The sequence below is a fragment of the Impatiens glandulifera genome, chromosome 4 (assembly GCF_907164915.1).
Source record: "Impatiens glandulifera chromosome 4, dImpGla2.1, whole genome shotgun sequence".
Lineage (NCBI taxonomy): Eukaryota > Viridiplantae > Streptophyta > Magnoliopsida > Ericales > Balsaminaceae > Impatiens > Impatiens glandulifera.
In genome coordinates, this window is record NC_061865.1 from 52858377 (window position 1) to 52879536 (window position 21160).

General features: G+C 31.0%; 2 protein-coding genes across 2 annotated transcripts; both read right to left on the reverse strand.

Moving 5' to 3' along the window:
* Window positions 1–2428: 2428 nt before the first annotated feature.
* Window positions 2429–3205, reverse strand: LOC124935363. Its single transcript, XM_047475799.1, has one exon. The coding sequence runs from the start codon at window positions 3203–3205 to the stop codon at window positions 2429–2431; it is 777 nt and encodes a 258-aa protein (XP_047331755.1).
* A 15828-nt stretch (window positions 3206–19033) lies between these two features.
* Window positions 19034–20058, reverse strand: LOC124935364 (MYB-like transcription factor EOBI). The gene is made up of 3 exons (XM_047475801.1): window positions 19863–20058; window positions 19663–19792; window positions 19034–19565 (listed from the first exon to the last, which is right to left on the reverse strand). The coding sequence occupies exons 1-3, from the start codon at window positions 20026–20028 to the stop codon at window positions 19034–19036; spliced, it is 828 nt and encodes a 275-aa protein (XP_047331757.1). The 5' UTR covers window positions 20029–20058.
* Between the last annotated feature and the right edge of the window lie 1102 nt (window positions 20059–21160).

The following is a 21160-nucleotide window of genomic DNA, read 5'->3' on the forward strand; positions in this document are numbered from 1 at the left end:
TTTAAAAATCCAGCACTCGGTCTAAGTAAAGTGAGAGTCAAGGTCGTTACAGTATATATATATATATATATATATATATATATATATATATATATATATATATATATATATATATATAAATATTACAAGGGCAAAAATTATCTGGTGACTTTTAAATTACTCACTCATTTTTTATCTTAAAATTATTTTTTTAAATATATTATATATATATATATAATTTAATAATTATATATATAAATATAAAAATTAATAATTAAAGATAATTTAATAAATTATATACATATTATATAAATTATTTTTATATTTTGTTATATATATAAAAATATAGATATAAATAAATAATATATTTTATGTATATATAAAAGAGATTTAATAATGATATAAATATAAAAAATAATGATAAAAGATAATATATATAATATATTATATAAATATTATATATATAATATATTATATAAATATTATATATATATATAAATATAAAAATTAATAATTAAAGATATTATATATTAAATAATAGCAGTTATGTTTAACCAAAATATTGAAAAAGGATTATTAGTTACCATTCGGAAATTTTTGGAAATTTTGGTGGACGATTTGTATTAAAAAATTAATTTAAGAACTAAAAGTAAGCGATCAGGAGTAAAGTAATTGAAATGTCATCATATATATATATATAATATATATATATAACTTTAAATTTAACTTAAAACGTTTTAAATGAGAATCGAATTCGTAACTTTTTGATCTTTTATAATTATACACCTAACTAAAAACAAACAAAATGAACAGAGTACATTCTTTTGTGAATATTTGATACTATGAGAAATTTAAGACGTGTTTAATAGTATTGAGAATATCTTGAATAGGTAGAGGATGTATGTATATTATTATATACTTGGATGTTGTATCTCTATATATTTTGAATTGACAAATAGATGAAACTAAAAAAATTATAAATAAAGAGGAATGCACAAGTCCTTTAATCAATAACCAAATTAAAAAAAGGTACTATAAAATAAAATTGACTCAAACCAATTATTGAACTCACACTAGGATTTGTGCCATATCAAACATTAAAAAAAATATAAAAATATAGTCAGTGTCTGAATTGGTTCGGTTTGGAGCTCCTACACCCATAACACATGACTATTTTAATAACCGATTACAAATCATGGAACTAAAATAAAATTAAAGAGGAACATCACATGTCCTTTAATTAAGAACCGAAATTTCTCCCTTTCTTTGAAAAACCAAAAAAAGTAGGGCCATATCATTAAGGATGATTCCTTTTTCCTTCCTTGAAAGTTGAAAACAAAAAAGAAGAAAGAAAACAAGAGCATGATGTCCATGACATGGGCAGGCTTGGGATGCTTGTGTTACATACTTATATAGTACAATCAATAATTAGTCAATTTAGACAATTTGTGGGGAATCATCACATCATAAAGTGGATTATAAAAGACTTTGATGAAAGACCCTAAAAAATATTGTATTAATCTAATCAATATTTGTTAGAGAGATAAAGAGATCAAACAAAAATGAATCTTTAATCACATTCACACATGATATATCATTGTATTGCACTTTCGATCTGCACATATTAAATGTATGTATTTTTTATACAAAGGATAAATTAAACAGATGGATCCAAAGCTCAAGAATAATTTAAAGACAACTCACATGTAATTATTTTATGGGCCCTTAGAAGGGAGCATGAAAGATGAAGAGAAGACCTCATGAGACAATGGACCACTCCCTTATCTTAAATCTTGCTCCCTCAACCATGGACACTATTCATCAATCCATGTCTCTTTCTTTACATTCATCAATCAACTTCTTCCCTTCATTTCCTTTCATTTCTTTCTTTTTCTCGAATGCAAGTTATTATGTTATTTGAAACTCGAATTACGAAAAGTTGATTATAACATGTCCAAACACACCATGATGTTGGCTTAACAAACAAATGAGGCATACAAATAACATAAAGAACTTGTTTGAGGAAGTTACAACTCCCCCCCACCCATTTGTTCAATATGACCTTTTGAATGGTAGATTTGAAATAGTTTCATATTTAATTAAAAAAATTAAGATGGGTATTTTAATTGAGGAAATGATTAATGATGTGAATGATATAAATGGAAAAACAAAAGAGGTGTATTGACATTTTTGGCCTCCAAATTATGACCTTGTTGAAGGCTTCACACCACATCTTGATCACTTCTCACTTTTCCAAATCTAGACATTAATTTGTAATTTAAACTATACAATAATTTGCTTGTTTGATTAAATTGTATAAAAAACTATCATACTTTTCATTTTTCTTCCAATTTAACGCGTTTCAAATGAAAATCGAACTCTTACCCAATATTTGAATTAACTTATGAATTTATTAAACTATTATTAATTCAAATTAAAATAGATAAAATTAATTAATGGATGATTTCCTCTTTCCTCTTGATTTGCCAAAGCCATTACAGAAAAGTGAACGAAGTCCAAACAAAGTTGCAGTCCCTTTAGCAATACAAGCATTTGAGAAATGCAAAACAGGACTAACCCGAATGCCATTATCAACATATGATCTGCTGAAACTCTTCTTCAACGGCGCCGGCGGTCTCTTCGATGAATTATATGGATAATAAGAATTACAAGAAGATGACCTAGAAAACATTAACGGTTGTTTGATCCTTCTTTCCTTAACAGGCATAGTAATTGTCTGAGCAACCGATCCAGCCGATTTACTTCTCGAAAAGAATTGTAATGGTCGAATCAGACTTCCATGGTGATGATAATTCAAGCTGCTGCTTCTTTTGAATTTCCAAAAGGGTTTTATCAATGGAACTTTCTCATGTTCTGTTTCATCATTGTTGCAGGACAAGAACTCTTTAAGTCTCATGATCTTCTTGTTGGTGGGTTTTGGTTCTTCTTCTTCTTCATTGGGTTTCTCTGTTTCGATTTTCGTTTCTTTCTTGGGTTTTATCTCGGTGGGAAGGATGACGCCATTGGAGAAGATTTCATCTGCTAATGAGATATCAAAGGCGAAGGTTTTACCAGTTGAGAAATCGAAATCGAAAGTGGGATCTAGAAGAGATGGGTCGTCGTTGATGACGGCGGGTCTGCAATTTTGAATGAGATCGTGAGAGAATGAGATTCTGGGACTGGTTCCTAGGCTGGGACTCTTTGATGGATAGACGTCGACAGCCATTAAAGCTGTTATCTTGATTAATCTTGCTAGCAATGGAGAAGGAGATGAGTATTTATATACTCAAGGTAAAGAAAGAGAAAGGACGAAACATATAATTGGGAATAAGTCAGTTTTTGCTGCTGCTTGCTTTTATTATTTTATTTTTTTATTATGTGTTCAAAAGTTTAAAAATTAGTTATTTAATAAAAATAAAGTACAAATATTTTAGTTCATTAATGAAGTAATCTAATAATAATGAGAATAGTATTGATGTCATTTAAGATTTCAAATGTATTGCTTACTAAGATCTTGTTTTTTTAAGTACTATTTAGAGATACATTAATAGAGGACAAATTTAAGCATTATGGTGAATTTGAAGTTTTTTTTTGGACCTTAATCGTGTTTCAATGGTTATGTCAAATTTTATTTGATAGTTGTTGAGAGGTTTGAGTGGAGGGTGGAGATGAACTGAACAATTAAATTGGTTATTTGAAACGGCCTATTATATTTTGGTGAATTATTTGTTTGGAATGGAATCGAGAATTTATGACACTTTCTTAAGTGAGATTCTAGTAAGAACGATGAGTGATCTATTAATTAACTCTTAAAAGATATTCGTGTTCGGTGATTTGTATTTTCTTTGTTTTTATATTTATTCTGTATTTATATTATTGTTTTAGCGTTTTGTCTGTTTTAAGAATATTGTTTAGGGACCATTTTAAAATTTAATAAAAATATAGATGACAACCAATTATTATTTTTAAATAAAAGACTCAAAAATATTAAAAGAAACCCAGTATCATATAACCTCACATGTCATAATATAAAAAACAAAAAAACTTTAATTAGCTATATATTATATATTGTCTTCTTCTTTCTTTCATTCATTATTATTTCCTTTCAATATTTGTTTGTATTTTAAGCAATTTAGCAGGTAATATAAATATCTTTTTAAGAAGCTATTGATTATAAATTTGATTGAAAGTATAAAATTAATCTAGATTATATTGTTTGTTAATTGGGAGATTAGATAAAATTTAGAGATTAGGTTTTCTAAGAGATAATATAATTAAATACTTTGTTAAAAGTAAAGATTACCTAAAATAGACAAAGATTAATTAATTGTCTTTCTATAAGTGGAAGATAAAATTATATTATTATTATAACTTGATTTGATATATAATTTTGAATATATAAATAATTTAAAATTGAAAATCCAGGGGATGATCTAAAATAAGTTAAATATAGTACAAATGATGAAAAATAGATAAATCCCTTGGTAGCCGACCACTTAGTTGTAGTCTATAATGAGTAATTTGTTTGAGCACTTCAATTTTGACAAATTTGTCACTTAATAAAATGAATTCTCCTGGCTAATGTGTCCAGCATATTTGTGAAAAAAAACTTGAGAATAGTAGTTTAAACTTTAATTTTAATTGAAAATTTAGTTTAATGTTTTAAAATTATATATTTATTCATTTATTTATGAATCATTTTTTAAAGTCTAGTCTCCTATATATAACCATTATTGACCTATTTCTAGGGTTAATGATGCACATTGACTTAAGTAAAATGCCTCTCTATTCACTTATAGTGTATTTGATTGATCCTATTCTTTTCATAAGCCCTTTTTTAAATATTAAAATTTCTTAAAAGATGTTATAATTAAAGGGAAAAAAGCTCACTTAGACATATGTACTTGTATAATTAGCTCACTTAAACGTATATACTAATAAAATATCATTTAAACATATGTACTATCAAAAATTGGCTCATTTAGCCTCTTTTATTAACCATTGTTAACTTTTATTTTTAAATTTATATATTTATTAAGTAAATATTAATATATTTTTTCTCTCCTCATTTTTCATTAATTAAATCAGGTAATTTATTTTATTTTTATTTTTTTTTATTTTAATATTAATTTCTCTTTTATATGTTATCTTCCTTTTTTTTATTAGTTTTTATTTCTCATTTTTTAAAAATATTTAACAACTTATTTATAAATTTTATGTTTTACTGTAATATTTTTTTGAATGATTTTTTCTTATTTAATTTAATTTAATTTAATATAAATAAAAATAAAATTAATAATTTTTTATTTAACTTTTATTCACGACTTATAGTATTAGTAGTAACTAGTAAGTGCATTGTTTTGTCTAATATTTGATTATTACTCTTTTGGGTTTGACGAATGAGTTTTTATTATTATCCAATTTTTATTTCTTAATTAATTTATTTTTTTTTGTTGAAGAATTTTTATTGTTGAAATTTTTTTTATTGTTATATTCAATCATTGGGACCAAACAATTTTAAAATAATTTAAAAATTTATGTGAATATAAGAAGAAAATATAAGAAAGAAGAAAAAATATAAAGTTAAAATAATTAATGATGAATGCTTATATATATATAATAAAATTAAAATAATCAATAATAAATATTTATATAAAAATAATAAAAAAGATAAAAAAAAAATTAAGGGTTCATTTATTAGTAATAAATGAGAAGGAATGAGAGAGAAAATATATTAATATTTAATTATTAAATATATAAATTAAAAAACAAAAATTAATCATGGTTTACTAAAAGAGGCTAAATGAACCAATTTTTAATAGTATGCACGTTTAAATGACTTTTTATTAGTACATACGTCTAAATGAACTAGTTGTACAAGTACATACGTCTAAGTGAACTTTTTTCCTAATTAAAACTTACACCATATAGAAAAAAATATAAGTAACCAAATACAAATAAAGTTTGACAATATAACCATTAAAAAGAAATATTCTTCCTTACTTTGGTATTAAAGATTGTTTGATCTGTTTTATTTTTTTTTAAAAAAAATAATTGTTTGATAAAAGAGTATGTTATTTATGTTTTTAATTGGTTTAATTATTAAAATATTATTTTATATTTAAAATTTAAATTTAATAAAAAAAAGATTTTTTTTTAGAAAACAAAAGATAATGTCATTAATAAAAAGACTCGAAATTAATAAATTATTACAAGAATTCAAGATTCTAAGAAGAACAACTTTTTGCCAAAAATGAATGAACCAACAAGATAAAAAATAAAAAAACAAGTAAAATGAGATAAAAAATGAAGGACACAAACAACAATGCTTAGAACGCTTTGGAATTAGAAGTAAGAATGACTTTCTCATATGCAATGCTCCATCTTTGACAAATCAATCAATTTTCACAAATGAAAATTCGTCTCCACGTTCGAATGAGTGAGTTTTCATCAAAGATAATTTCATTCTAAACAAATTCCACATCATTTCGAACTCTTAAAAATTCTCCCGCGTTCCTCTCTATCCAAATATAATAAACAATGTTTGCAAAAAGCACTTGAAGACATTTAAACTAAAATCATTATCTTTTGTCTTGATGATTGTCATTTCTTTGATATGAAGCCATTCTTTTGGGAAGCTAAGGAGACTCATTGATGTGGAAAACTTACCCCAAAGCAAGAAAACAATGGGGAGTCTCTAGAGAGATGATCAATGGTCTCCTCATTTCCCATACAAAGAAAACAACTGAGATCCCGGATATTCATATACTTCTTAATTCAATCGCGCGTGTTAAGTCTTTCACGGAACACCAATAAAAAAATGTATTTTAGTTGATGAAACAAGTAATTTATAAAAAACGATAAAAATGAAAAATAAAAGAAATCTTAACCAGCATAGAATAACCAAATAACCGATGTTAAGTCCAAAACACAAATTGGATTCTAACCAAAGTAAAAAAAGTGGACAAGGGAAATTAAAGGCAATTAGGACCGTGAGGAATAAAGAAAGTAGGCTGATGATGATGATGATATGTTTTCACTTTTCAACCCGACAAAACAAAAAGCAACAGTAGGCTTTAACTTTTACATTATAGTAGTTATTATTACTGTAAAAGAAACAAATTAAGCCAATTAATATTTAATTGAACAGTCATTGCAGTTTGGCACCGAAAGCCTACTAAGCTTTGTCATTTACGTTCATGGCTAATGGTTTCCAATGACACCTTTTTCCTTTTTCTTTTTTAACTCATTTCATAGCCTAAGCATTGTCATATATACCACTATTGAACTTAAAGGTTTCCAATGCAAATTTAACACTTCAACCTGTGTGCCATAGATATTGTTTAGTTATAGTTTTATTTCAATGATTTTAGCTTTACATGTTAGAATCTAGTTTCTATAATTCTAATAGTTTATGTCGATAAATTGAGATAAACTGAATTTGTGGAAATATACTCGGATATGTAGTCAAGAACGGTTCATTAAGATATCTTTTGGATCTTCATTTGATATTGAATATCTCAATTCTGGATCAGGATTTTTTATGAAGCAATTTTGCAGGAATGTATGTTATGGGATTTAGGTCATTCAACCCTATATCGATAACCAACACTTAAATATATTAGCGACCAATGACCAATATATATTTACTAAATAATATATGTACATTGGTGAAATTATTTCCACATTCGATAGTTCATATTTTGTTTAAGCAACTTTTGTATGCAATAATATTTGTTAAAGAAGAAAAAAGTTATATATATATATATATATATATATCAAAAAAGAATGATTTTACTATAAAGGAAAAGCTCATATTACCTATTAAAAGAAGATGATAATGTGAAGATAATGGCATGTCTAGCTCACCTCCAAAGTAAAAAAGAAGCTAAAGAATGAAATAATATTGCAATTGAAGATTTCAAGAATCAAGTATAATTTATAATCCAATTCGAAACAATACCATGCACACTCCAAGTTATGATGATCGCTGGTCAACATAAATTATTGCATTTTTGTGTGTGTTTGTGGCATGATTCCAAGCTAAGTCTCGTGTTATCGTGCACTTAATCACTTATACATACCAGTATAACACTATTGAATTATACTAACTCCAATCTCTAATAGATGAAATTCAAGTGTTTACACCATGCATATTCACCACTTATACCAACTTACTTAACATTCTCATGAATTTTACTATTAATTAAAATTTTCTCCATTTTTTATTTGCAACTTTAGACCTTTTATCATTATTGGATTTTGTGTGTTTAGCCCCCCATCTATTAGTCTAGTTTCTTTTTTAAAATGTCTAGCACTATTAAGTCCATAATGGAAGTGGCCAAAATCAAAAGTTTCCGCCGATTTACTCCCACTTCAGAAAGTGAGAAAATCAAATGAATCATACTTATGAAAACACTACAGCTTTGTTGGAAATTGTTAAAAGCTTAATTTTTAGATTTAACAAGAATCAGGATATTAAAATGTAACTTCAACTTCTTGATAAGATTCGGGAAATGAAGGAAAATAGTAGAAAGTTAGAGGCAGAAAAGAGATGATGTATACCGGGGTTTATTAAAACCGAAGTGATCGGTTTCTGAAGACTTTTTATCATTGATATTTGTGATGATCTTAATTTGACTCTCATGTGTTATCATTTGTATATATTTTTTCTTTTAATGTTCATTTGAGTTTTGTTATCTCATTAATTGTTGTTTGTTTTGAAATGTAATTTATGATTAATAGTACTGTTATAACTTGTATTTTTTGTAATATTTTATATGATTTTTCATAATTGTTTTTTTGCCCTCCACCAAATTTGGATTTATGAAATTAATAAGTTTTCATAATTTAAAAAATATTATTTGAGTACCAAGCTTCTACCAAGTCATTAATGAAAACAAATTTATTTAAAATATATTTGATTTGTAGTAATACATTATTGTAACTTATCTTACTCATGGTAACATAGGATTTTAACCCTAGTTGGATGACTTAATATAAATACTTTAGCAATAACTTCTTTGAAATTAAGACTCAGAAGATTAAAGACATATGGGATCTCTTCTGGGATGTTGTTGCGAATTTTTTATTGGGTTCCCAATTATATAAAATAGTCGGATTAATTTGAATCAAGTCATAAAAAATGAAAACTCATTTTGAGACCAGAAAGGGTTAGTGTTTTTGTTGCCATAATATTTGTTTTTCTAGAGTAGAAAACAAATAGCTGGTTTTGGATGTAGGTTTCAAACATAATGTTAGAGTTTGTGGCCCGAATTCTTGTTGGGTCAGCGGGCTTTGCCCGCACTATATGGACCTGTAGTCTTAATGGGTTTGCCCCTTTTAATTTACATCATATTCTAGGGTTAAACAATATATAGAGATTGCGGCCGTCTTTTCTCTTTCGAACAGTTTTACGTTATCCACCAAAATCCTGTACAATCTTCGTTATAGTGAAATCTTCTCTTCTGCCCGTGGTTTTTCACCCGTAAAGGGTTTTCCACGTAATCTTGGTGTTCGTTCTTCTTTATCGCTTTTATTCTCTTTTATTGTGGTTTAGATTCTAACAAATTTGTATCAGAGCCAAATTTGTTTGTTTTATTTTTTGGTCATGACCACGATGAAATACGATATTCCGCTGCTGGATCGTAACACCAGATTTGCGTTATGGTAAGTGAAAATGCGAGCTATTTTGGCACAGATGGATCTGGAAGATGCGCTATATGGCGCTGACAAGATGCCGTCTTCGTGGACTGATGAAGAGAAGCAACGAGCAGATCGTAAGGCTCTATCGCAGATTTATCTGCATCTGTCCAATTAGATTCTTCAAGACTGTTTGAAGGAAAAAACAGCTGCTGCACTCTGGCTAAGATTAGAGCAATTATGCATGACGAAAACGCTGACTAACAAGCTACACTTGAAGCAACGCTTGTATTCCCAACGTATGTCTGACGGTACGTCTTTAGAAAATCATTTAACTGTTTTTAAAGAAATAGTCTCTGATTTGGAATCTATGGAGGTTAAGTACGATGAAGAAGATTTAGGGCTCATATTATTGTGTTCACTACCTCCTTCGTATGCTAATTTTAGAGATACCATTCTCTATAGTCGTGAGACTTTGACTCTAGATGAGGTTTATGATGCACTCTTCTCGAAAGAGAAGATGCATAAACTTGTTGGTTCAGATAATATGGCTGAAGGCCTTGTTGCACGAGGCAGACAGCAGGAGAGGTATTCTAGCAGCAATAACCGTGGCAGGTCAAAATCCAAGAACAGAGATAAGACGTGTAGGTACTGCAAAAATAAAGGTCATATTGTTGTTGAGTGTTATAAGTTACAGAATAAAAATAAGAGGGCTGGTGAGGATCATAAGAGCAATCAACCAGAGAAATATGGCGAAGCTGATGTTGCTGAAAAGTACAATGATGGAGAACTCCTCGTTACGTCTGATATTGATTCGAAACAGAGCGACGAATGGATTCTTGATTCTGGATGCACGTTTCATATGTGTCCTAATCGGGACTGGTTCTCTACATATGAAGTGGTCTCTAGAGGTACCGTTGTGATGGGTAATAATGCATCTTGCAGAATTGCTGGTATTGGTACGGTTAGAGTTAAGATGTTTGATGGCACTATTCGAACACTTGGTGATGTAAGACACGTTCCTGACATGAAGAGAAATCTGATCTCATTGAGTATTCTTGATTCTAAAGGGTACAAATACACTGGTGAAGGTGGAGTTGTGAAGGTCAGCAAGGGGTCTCTTGTTGTGATGAAGGGACTCAAGAAAACTGCCAATTTATATGTTCTGCAAGGCTCTACGATTACAGGTGATGTTGCTGTTGCTAGTTCGTCTTTGTCTGATTCTGATGCAACAAGATTATGGCACATGCGTCTATGTCACATGAGTGAGAATGGCATGGTCAAATTGAACAAGAGAGGGCTTCTTGATGTGCAGGGTATTACGAAGCTGAAGTTTTGTGAACACTGCGTTTTTGGTAAACAGAAAAGAGTTAGGTTCTCGGCTGGTATTCATAATACGAAGGGGACACTAGACTACATTCATTCTGATTTGTGGGGGCTTTCTAGAGTACCATCTAAAGGTGGTGCGTTCTATATGTTGACTATTATAGATGATTTCTCCAGGAAGGTTTGGGCATTCTTTTTGAAACAAAAGAGTGACGTGTTTTCTACCTTTAAAGAGTGGAAGTTAATGATTGAGAAGCAGACAGGGAGGCAAGTGAAGCATCTCCGAACTGATAATGGTTTGGAGTTTTGTTCTAATGAGTTTAATACTTTATGTAGAACTGAAGGTATTGTGAGGCATCATACAGTTCGACATAATTCTCAACAGAATGGAGTTGCAGAGAGGATGAATAGGACTTTGATGGAGAAGGTGCGTTGTATGCGCCTTAATGCTGGGCTACCGATGTCGTTTTGGGCTGAGACCGCTGCGTATGCATGTCATCTCGTTAATCGCTCTCCTTCGACTGCTATTGATAAGAAAACTCCACAAGAGGTATGGACTGGTTCTCCTGCTAGTTATTCTGATTTAAAAAATTTCGGATGTCCTGCGTATGCTCATGTGGATAATGGGAAGTTAGAGCCTCGTTCGGTGAAGTGTGTGTTCATAGGGTTCAAGCAAGGTGTGAAGGGATATAAGTTGTGGTGTCCTGAGACTAGTAAAGTCGTCATCAGTAGAGATGTTGTTTTTGATGAGACTAGCATGCTTTAGGGGTCTCCATCTTCAACTCCCTCAGAGGGAAATCAACAGAAGTCAAGTATTGAGGTGGAGCTTGAGATTGGGTTGAAACCTACCCCAGAGCAAATTCCAGGGCCTATTCCAGTTTCTATGGATGGTGCTAGCTCCTCAGAAGCACCTCCACAATATTCAATTGCTAAAAATAGGCCTCGTAGAGAAATTAGACGCCCTCAGAGATATGCAGAGGCTGATTTAGTTGCGTATGCATTAAATGTGGCTGAAGAGATTGATTCAGAAGAAGAACCTGCGACATATTCAGAGGCGATTACCTGCGAAAACTCTGGTATGTGGATGATCGCTATGCAGGAAGAGATAGAATCGCTTCACAAGAACGCTACATGGGATCTAGTGAAGTTACCAAAGAGAAAGAAGGCTGTTCGCTGCAAATGAGTGTATAAGAGAAAGGAAGGTACGATGGGAGTTGAAGAAGCCAGGTATAAAGCCAGGCTTGTTGCAAAAGGATATAGTCAAACTCCAGGTGTTGATTTTACTGATGTATTTTCTCCAGTTGTGAAACATAGTTCTATTCGGGCTTTACTAGGTATTGTGGCATACCACGATCTTGAGCTTGAGCAGTTAGATGTAAAAACTGCATTCTTACACGGAGAACTTGAAGAAGACATCTACATGCAACAACCAGAGGGATTCGTAGCCTTAGGAAAGGAGGACTATGTATGTCAGCTGAAAAAGTCTCTTTATGGTTTGAAACAGTCACCGAGACAATGGTACAAGAGATTTGATACATTTATGACCACTCATGATTTCAGGAGGAGCAATTACGATAGTTGTGTCTACTTTAAAGTATGTGATGATGGGTCGTTCGTTTACCTATTATTGTATGTTGACGATATGCTAATTGCCGCTAAAGATCAGAGAGAGGTCAGAAATGAAAGCACAGTTGAGTAGCGAGTTTGAGATGAAAGATTTAGGTGCAGAAAAAAAGATGCTTGGAATGGAGATTCTTAGAGATCGACCGGCTGGTAAATTATACATAAGTCAAAAGAGATACATCGAGAAAGTCCTTAGTAGGTTTAACATGCAAAGTGCCAAGCCGGTAAGTACTCCACTAGCTGCTCATTTTAGACTTTCGTCTTCTTTGTCACCACAGTCAGATAGTGATGATGATTATATGTCGCGAGTGCCATACTCTAGTGTCGTTGGCTCCCTTATGTATGCTATGGTTTGTTCACGACCTGACTTAGCATATGCAGTTAGTGTTGTTAGTAGATATATGGCAAACCCTGGTAAGGAACATTGGAAAGCAGTTCAGTGGATTCTCAGATACTTATGTGGTTCTACTGATGTTTGTTTACAGTTTGGGAAAAGTAGAGATGGAGTTGTCGGTTACGTTGATTCAGATTACGCTGGAGATCTTGATAAGAGAAGATCATTGTCTGGTTACATTTTTTGTGTTGGTGGTTGCGCTATTAGCTGGAAGGCTATGTTGCAGGCTACAGTTGCTTTGTCTACTACAGAGGCAGAGTACACGACGATTACAGAAGCTTGCAAAGAAGCAATTTGGATGAAAGGCTTTTTTGGCGAACTTAGTAATGATTTGCAGATTTCTACAATATTTTGTGATAGCCAGAGTGCTATTTTTCTGACAAAGGATCAGATGTTTCACGAGAGGACTAAGCACATTGATGTACGGTATCATTTTGTGCGTGATGTAATTGCTCGTGGTGATATTGTTGTGAGCAAGGTGAGTACACACAATAATCCTGCAGATATGATGACCAAGTCACTTCCTATTACCAAGTTTGAGCATTGCTTGAACCTGGTTGGTCTTCATTGCTGAGTTATGCCCTTAGGGGCTTTGGTGGAAGAGGTTTGATTTTGTGGTTATGCTATCAAAGATTGGAATTCGTTTCAAGGTGGAAATTGTTAGAGTTTGTGGCCCGAATTCTTGTTGGGTCAGCGGGCTTTCCCGCACTATATGGACTTGTAGTCTTAATGGGTTTGCCCCTTTTAATTTACATCATATTCTAGGGTTAAACAATATATAGAGATTGCGGCCGTCTTTTCTCTTTCGAACAGTTTTACGTTGTCCACCAAAATCCTATACAATCTTCGTTATAGTGAAATCTTCTCTTCTGCCCGTGGTTTTTCACCCGTAAAGGGTTTTCCACGTAATCTTGGTGTTCGTTCTTCTTTATCGCTTTTATTCTCTTTTATTGTGGTTTAGATTCTAACACATAACAATAACATATTGGGAAGAGAAAGAAGAAGAAAATAAAAAGGTAAATCTGATTTTCGTCCATTTGGGTTGAAATTTCGTTGGGAGGTTGTTAACTCATTCTTCTATGTTTTCAACGGTAGGGTTAAGGTTTGAAGTCTCTAACTTGTACTAGTAAGAAATTGATTATTAAGGAGAGCAATAACCTTCAGAGAAACGCGAAATACCTTCGGTGATAATCTTCCCCGAGAGCGATAAATACTCTCGCAACGTCTCGGTGATATAACTGTCGATAAAAAAAAAGTATGTGTGAGGGCATGAAAACCCTCTTGTGATAACTGAATATTATTTGCAAGGGCATGAAAAGCCCTCAGTCACACTGTCCATTATTATTCCTCACATCAATCCTAACAATACATAAACAAATTGATGATTGGATAATTAAGTCAGTTAGGATTAGGTTTTAGGGTTTTACATTTTAGTATCAGATTTCCACTGAGCTTTAAGTCTTTCATCCAATCTATCTTTAGCAACCCTAGCTACACCTCATAACTCTTCAACTTGATAAATCTGATTCATTGTGCTTCTCTGCTATATATATTATCCAGATTCAATCACTAATTATAATCAACAACAACTAACTAGAAGAATTAGAATTAGAATAATTACTAGGGCAAAGCTATTATGAGATGCGAAATTGTTCGAATACATTCAGAAAGAAGATCTCCTCCGAGCACTTTCAACTCCAGGAAACATAACGACCATTTCTTAATCGACGATATTAAAAAAAACAAATAGAAAGCCGATTTATGTAACAGGGTTAAGCAATTGACGGAAATACTCTGCTTGCAAAAGAAAATCCTTAACCATATAACATATTAGCATTCATGAACACTAAACTAAACAAATTCATTTGAGAAATTGAATTTCACTAACCTGACAATCTTGAAGAGGTTGAAAACAATAGAAGAAATGCTGGTCTCAAATCATCATATGTTCAACATTTGTTGTTCAAATTGCCTTAACCAAATCAGAAAGACAAAACAGAAAGACAGAATCTTGCGAGATTGAACCACATAAAAAAAGAATTAATCATTGAATTGATAGATGTTATACACATTATAGCCTAACACTCACAATTGGCCTTCAAAGAAAAGAAATCAGATATCACCTAGGAAAAAGAAAGACAGAAACACACCAAAAAAATCTACAAACATATATCAATTTCAAGATTCAAAAGACTTGCACAGAAACTCAAAATTTTCAATCACTATAACAGGATCTCCATTAGGACTTGATCAGAAACAACAAATAATTTTTATATAATCAAATCTGAGAGGGTTGATTCCGAAATAGAAAGACCGAGAGAAAAACAACTCATTTCTCTATTAGAATTTGATCAGAAACAAGAATATATACAACAATAATCAACTCAACAAGTGGATGAATCAGAATGAGAGATGAAAGTATACCTGACCCGTCGATTAGGGTTGGCTCTGTAGCTGTCCAAGGGAGAGAGGAATCAACACCTTCTTCTTCTTGGGAGTTTTGTGTTCTTCGGGGAAATCGACGAGCTTTGAAATGGAGAATCAGAAACAGAGAGAATATGAAACTTACCTGATCAAAGATGCCGCTTGAAGCTTGGAGAATCGGAAAAAGAGAGAATCAGAAACGGAAGCTTGGAGATCACGCGCTGGTGGAATAGAGATAGAAAGAAAAAAGGAAGAAGGAAGAAGGAAGAAAAGAACAAGAATCTGTTTTAGTACAAATTAGAAGATATCAACGAGGTTTCATTGGCATCCCTCGCTGCTAATTTTTTAATAAAAATTCATCGTAAGTGGATACCAATTGGCCCTCAGAATTATTAATTATCTGCGAGAGTGAAGAGCTCTCCGTGATTATAAGAATTTTCAATGAGGCGAAGTGCTGCTCTCGGTGAAATCTTTATTTCTGAGAATTTTCAATTGCTCTCGGTTATTTTTCTCGGTGATTACACCTTTTCCACTAGTGTTGATTTTCTAGTGGGTTGAAGTTGCTGGCCATTTTAGTTTTATTATCTTTGATTATAAGACAAAAAGTGTATATTCTTTTTGGTTATGTCTCTTTTCTTTTCCCTGTGTGTCATTGAAAGTTATTGAACCTCTTTGTAAGTTAAACATTTGATGATAGTAGAGTTTTATTTTGAACATGCAGTCTCGTATTTTTTACTCTTTGATTTGAAGAGGTTTCCACGTAAAAAGATCACGTGTTATTGTGTCGTTTTTATATCTGCCTTTATTTGTGGTTTATCTGCTCCTAAGGTTTTCATTCGAGTAGAGAATATTTATTATTGAAATTGTTGATTGCTTGAATTCTCAACAAACGGTATTAGAGCTCAATTAGCTTTTTTTTGACTTGTTTGAAATATGGAGATAAACACAAATATGATGATTTTGCTGAATGGTTCGAATTATTATATTTGGAAAGGAAAGATGAAAGATCTTTTGTTTATTAAGGCTTTGCACCCGTATTTGGTAATAAGAAACCTACATCCAAATCTGATGAAGATTGGTTATTTGAGCATGAACATGTAAGTTATTTGTCAGTTTGTTGAAGAGAATGTTTACAACCACATCAACATGAGACATATACACAATCTTTATGGAACAAGCTTGAGAATTTATATGCTTCGAAAACTAGAAGCAACAAGTTGTTTTTGCTTCAGAAGCTAATTAGTTTTCATTTGAGATATGCAGATAATATCTCTATGACTGATCACTTAAATGACTTCTAGGGTATTCTTGATCAAATGTTAGGAATGAGAATCAATTTTGAAGATGATGTTCAAGAGCTTTATTTACTAACGACTTCACCAGATTTGTGGGAAACGTTAAAGGTTTCTCTTTGTAATTATGTTGCTAATTGTATAGTAACTTTGCAGATGGCTAGAAGTGGTGTTTTAAATGAAGAGTTGAGAAGAAAAACTCAAGGGTCCTCATCACAGACACGCGTCAGTTACTAAAAACAGGGGAAGACAAAATAACATGGGTGAAAAAGATAACACAAGACCGAAGAGTCGAAACAAATCTAAAGGAAAATACAAGTCTATTGAATGTCCTTATTGTGGTAAAAATGGGCATATCAAGAAATATTGTTACAAGCTCAAAATGAAATCAACAAATCTAAGAAAAAGAAAGATGGTGGTGAAGAACATATATCTATAGCGACTTCAAATGATCTTGTCACTATTCACAATGCGAATGTGGTCAACCTTATCTATGAGTCAAATTGAGTGTCTTTTAATCAATGTCTAAAATGATAGATTAAAGTCATTTATATAGTAATGTAATCTCTATTCTTAATTAACCATATGGATAAGTTTTATTTTAAATAAAAAAATAATAACTATTTGTAATTTTATAATATCTTAGGGACATTTTTTTTATATATATTTATTAATTACAGTATTTTAGGTTTATGTCATTGTATCATTTACTTTCAACCGTTTTCTCTCTTCTATGGAAGCTTCTTTCAGTTTCTCTCTACACTTACATCGGAGCTTAGAGCAAATATGTTGCTTACAAAATGATAATCAATCTCCAAATCATGGGTAAGTTCATGAAACATAAAGATTCAACAAAAACCAGGCAAGACAAGAACATACTTCCTCAAGTGAAAATTCTTAGAACGGTGACGAAACATGGGAATCATCAGACGAATTCGAAGGATTGGACCTGGTTAGCCCATTGAGGTTTAGCGATACGTTCAGCCCAATAAGTATATTAAAATTTAAATAACATTAATAGGTCAACTGGTCGACAATGACTCAAAAGATGGAAAACTCCAATCTCGATTTGTTGGAAAATGAATTATGAGTTTTTGTTAGTTAATGACCATCTTTTTCTAGGGGACTGTTCAGAATTCAATGAACCAAATTAATTAGATTTATTTGATGTGAACAATGATTTATTAGTCCTCTAATGTCCTATACTTGTATTTGTTTTTTTGTTTAACTTGCCTACTTTTACAAGTTTTGGACATTGTAAACAATTTATTTATAATAAATATCATTCACGCTCTATTAAGTTTAATCTTAAATTATCTCCTACACAATCTCAATTTGATCACTCAAATTCTAGTCGACTCATTTACATAGATCCTGAGAACTGATTATTATATGTGCAAGAACTATATATATAAAAGATACCCTTTTGTAGGCAATAGTAAAAGGTAACCACAGCTTAATGTAATTTGGACCGTTTTTCATTTTAAGATTATTAGAAAAAAGAGAAGATCGAATCGAAATTAACTTTATTGCACCCAAAGATTTCTAATCATTTAACTTTGATTTAATGTCTATGTAACACTTAGGCTCAATTAAAGATTTAAAGAGCTGTTTAAGTTGGCCAAGAAGGTGAATGAAGAAGGAGATAAGGGCGAAACACTCCCTAACTTGTCAAGAAAAACATGGGAGAAGTTATGAAAATGTTATTGATGAACTAAAGACCAACAAGCTAAAAAAGAAACCAAACCTATATGTTAATCACAATGAATATCAACCGCAAGAATAAGGGTTGATAATCATTCGTTGTTTAAGTCTAAGTGAGATTGATAACTAGTTGAACTTCGGTAATTTGCCTTAGTGGAATTATTTGTTGGATTTAAGAGATGTTGAGATTTCGATTTGGAGTTTGTGTGCTATATTATTCATATCTAACATTCTTGAAGGCTATTAATGTGAGCTAAGTTTTGTTTTTTACTATTTTGCTTGGACATTGCTTGTGTACTGCTTTTTTTATATCTTTATTTTAGTTCCACTGATATTATAACACTTTCAAGTAAATAAAAACTTACCCGTTGTAGGAAAAGAAAACTGCATCATGTCAATTCGCGACACTTCTCATGAATCCACACATTTTCTAGTCACGATTAATTTGGAAATATAACCAATGGAAAATTTACACGACCAAATAAAGTTGAAAATTCACATATTATTGCATTCTTGTTACAAGACTAATATACATGTGCTAGTCTAGATCAATAACATAAATATATTATACATGCTCCTTTTTTCTAAAAAAAGGAAAAACTTTATTAATATTGTAGTAAAGCAAACATGTGAGAATTTATCACTTCAATTACCACAATTTGTCTAAGCACCATAATGCATCACCGTTCATGTCAATGATGCCATCACCGATCCAATTAGGTTCTGCCATCTGGTCAATCGTGTTGGAAAGTTCGTAGTGAGAACCGAACATGTCGAGGCCTTTGCTAGTACCAATATTGGTTTCATAGATATTGTCATATAAAGTCACCTTATTGTTATAACAAGATTCAATCATATGGAATTCCGACATCGGACTTTTAACAGTTACAAAGTCTGGTACAATGTGTTTGCTTGAATATCTAGTTTTTTCTGATTCCATGTTTGAAGAAGTTATAAGAGAAAAAGATAAAGGTTGTGGTGATGGATGAGACGGCCAAGATGTTGATGATTGTTCCATCTTCATCAACCTAGGAATAGAATCACTTGTAATTTTTTCTAGAAACTTCTTGTTATCAAACTCGATTCTAAGTTGGTGGATATATTTTTGCACTCGTGTTCTCCAGTAATTCTTAATATCATTATCTGTTCGTCCAGGCAACTGTCGTGCAATCTTTGACCATCTGATGAAAAACAATATTTGAAGTAAGGGTCATTCTATTAATTAAGAAAAAAGGTGATAAATATAAATGGTTGGTTGGTTAGTAATTAAGTACATACTTGTTACCCCACAAGGAATGAAGTTCATGAATCAAGAGTTGCTCCTCAATAGTAAGTTTTCCTCGTTTAATATTAGATTTTAAGTAATTCAACCATCTCAATCTACAACTTCTCCCGGTTCTCTTCAACCCTATAAAAGTTCGAGTAAGCGCGATAAAACAAAAACAAAAGTCATAGAAAATGACATAACAAAGAAGTACCGGCACGTTTGGCCAACCAATTCCAGTGGCCTTCGCCGTGGCAAGATATGTTCTGCGTGAGAAGATTGTCTTCTTCGGGATTCCATGGCCCACTTCTGAGCTCAACATTTCCTCCATCAATGGGATTGAAATTGCATTTGTTCTGAGTTTTGGCTTGTATCATCATGGCTTTCTTTACTCTTGGGAATGGGAGAAGTGCAAGAATGAATGGAGATGTATAAGTTTTTTTTTACATCTTGCAAGTTGTGAAAAGAAAAGCAACTGTTGATTTATAGAATTTTTTGGACACCAAAAATTAATTATTAATTATAAAATTAACAAATTGGAATTCATGTAAGGCCTTGTTTGATCTAAGGTAATTTGAATAATCAATGGATTTTTACAAGTTTATTTTTTTTTTAATTATCTCATAGTTTCCTATACATAATCAAATTATTTTTTATGTTAGATTGAGTAACCTTCAATTGTTTGGTACAATAAAAGAGACTATTAAATAAATATTTTTTTTTGTTGTTGATGTATAATTTTGATAGAATAAAATAAGATTAATACAAAAAAATAAGATTTTTTGTTAGGATAATACAACTATAAAATTTGTGACAACATTTTGTAGGCTTTTTAGAGTTTTGGATAAGATATCTAGTGAAAATTTATTTAAATGTACAATTGAACATTTTAACAAATCAAGTTTTTACCTTAAGAGGATCACCCTAGTGAATTCTTTGTATTGTGTTTTGGGAACCGACTATTATATAAACTCGTATCATAACATTAGACTATTTGTTTAGATCTCCTTAATAATAATCTTTGTGTTAAATTTTTATCTTAACAAACAACAACTATGATTTCATGTCTTTTTACTTTTAATTTTTATTTTTGTTATATTCCACACTCCATTCTAACCTGTTATATGACCATATTATATTATCTTAACCCAAGAAGAACTTTTAATCTATAATAAATAGAGTTAAGTTCAATTTTAATTTCAATTTTCTTTTTATAAATTAGGTTAACTTCTTAACTCTCTTTTCCTACTCATCACTATTTCACATGCACTTATAACTTATGGTACCCACTATACAAGTAAAGTCTAATTAAATCAAATGAACTATTAATACTATCATGGACCCCAAAGAGAGTATCACGCGCATGCATTTAGACCATTTAAAAGAACACATATTACATGAATTTTTTAGATGTCCTTTTTTAAAACTCATTTAATCATTTAATTTATTAATTAACTGTTAAAATAAATTTATTTTATAAAATATAATTTTAAATAAAAAATATTTTAATAA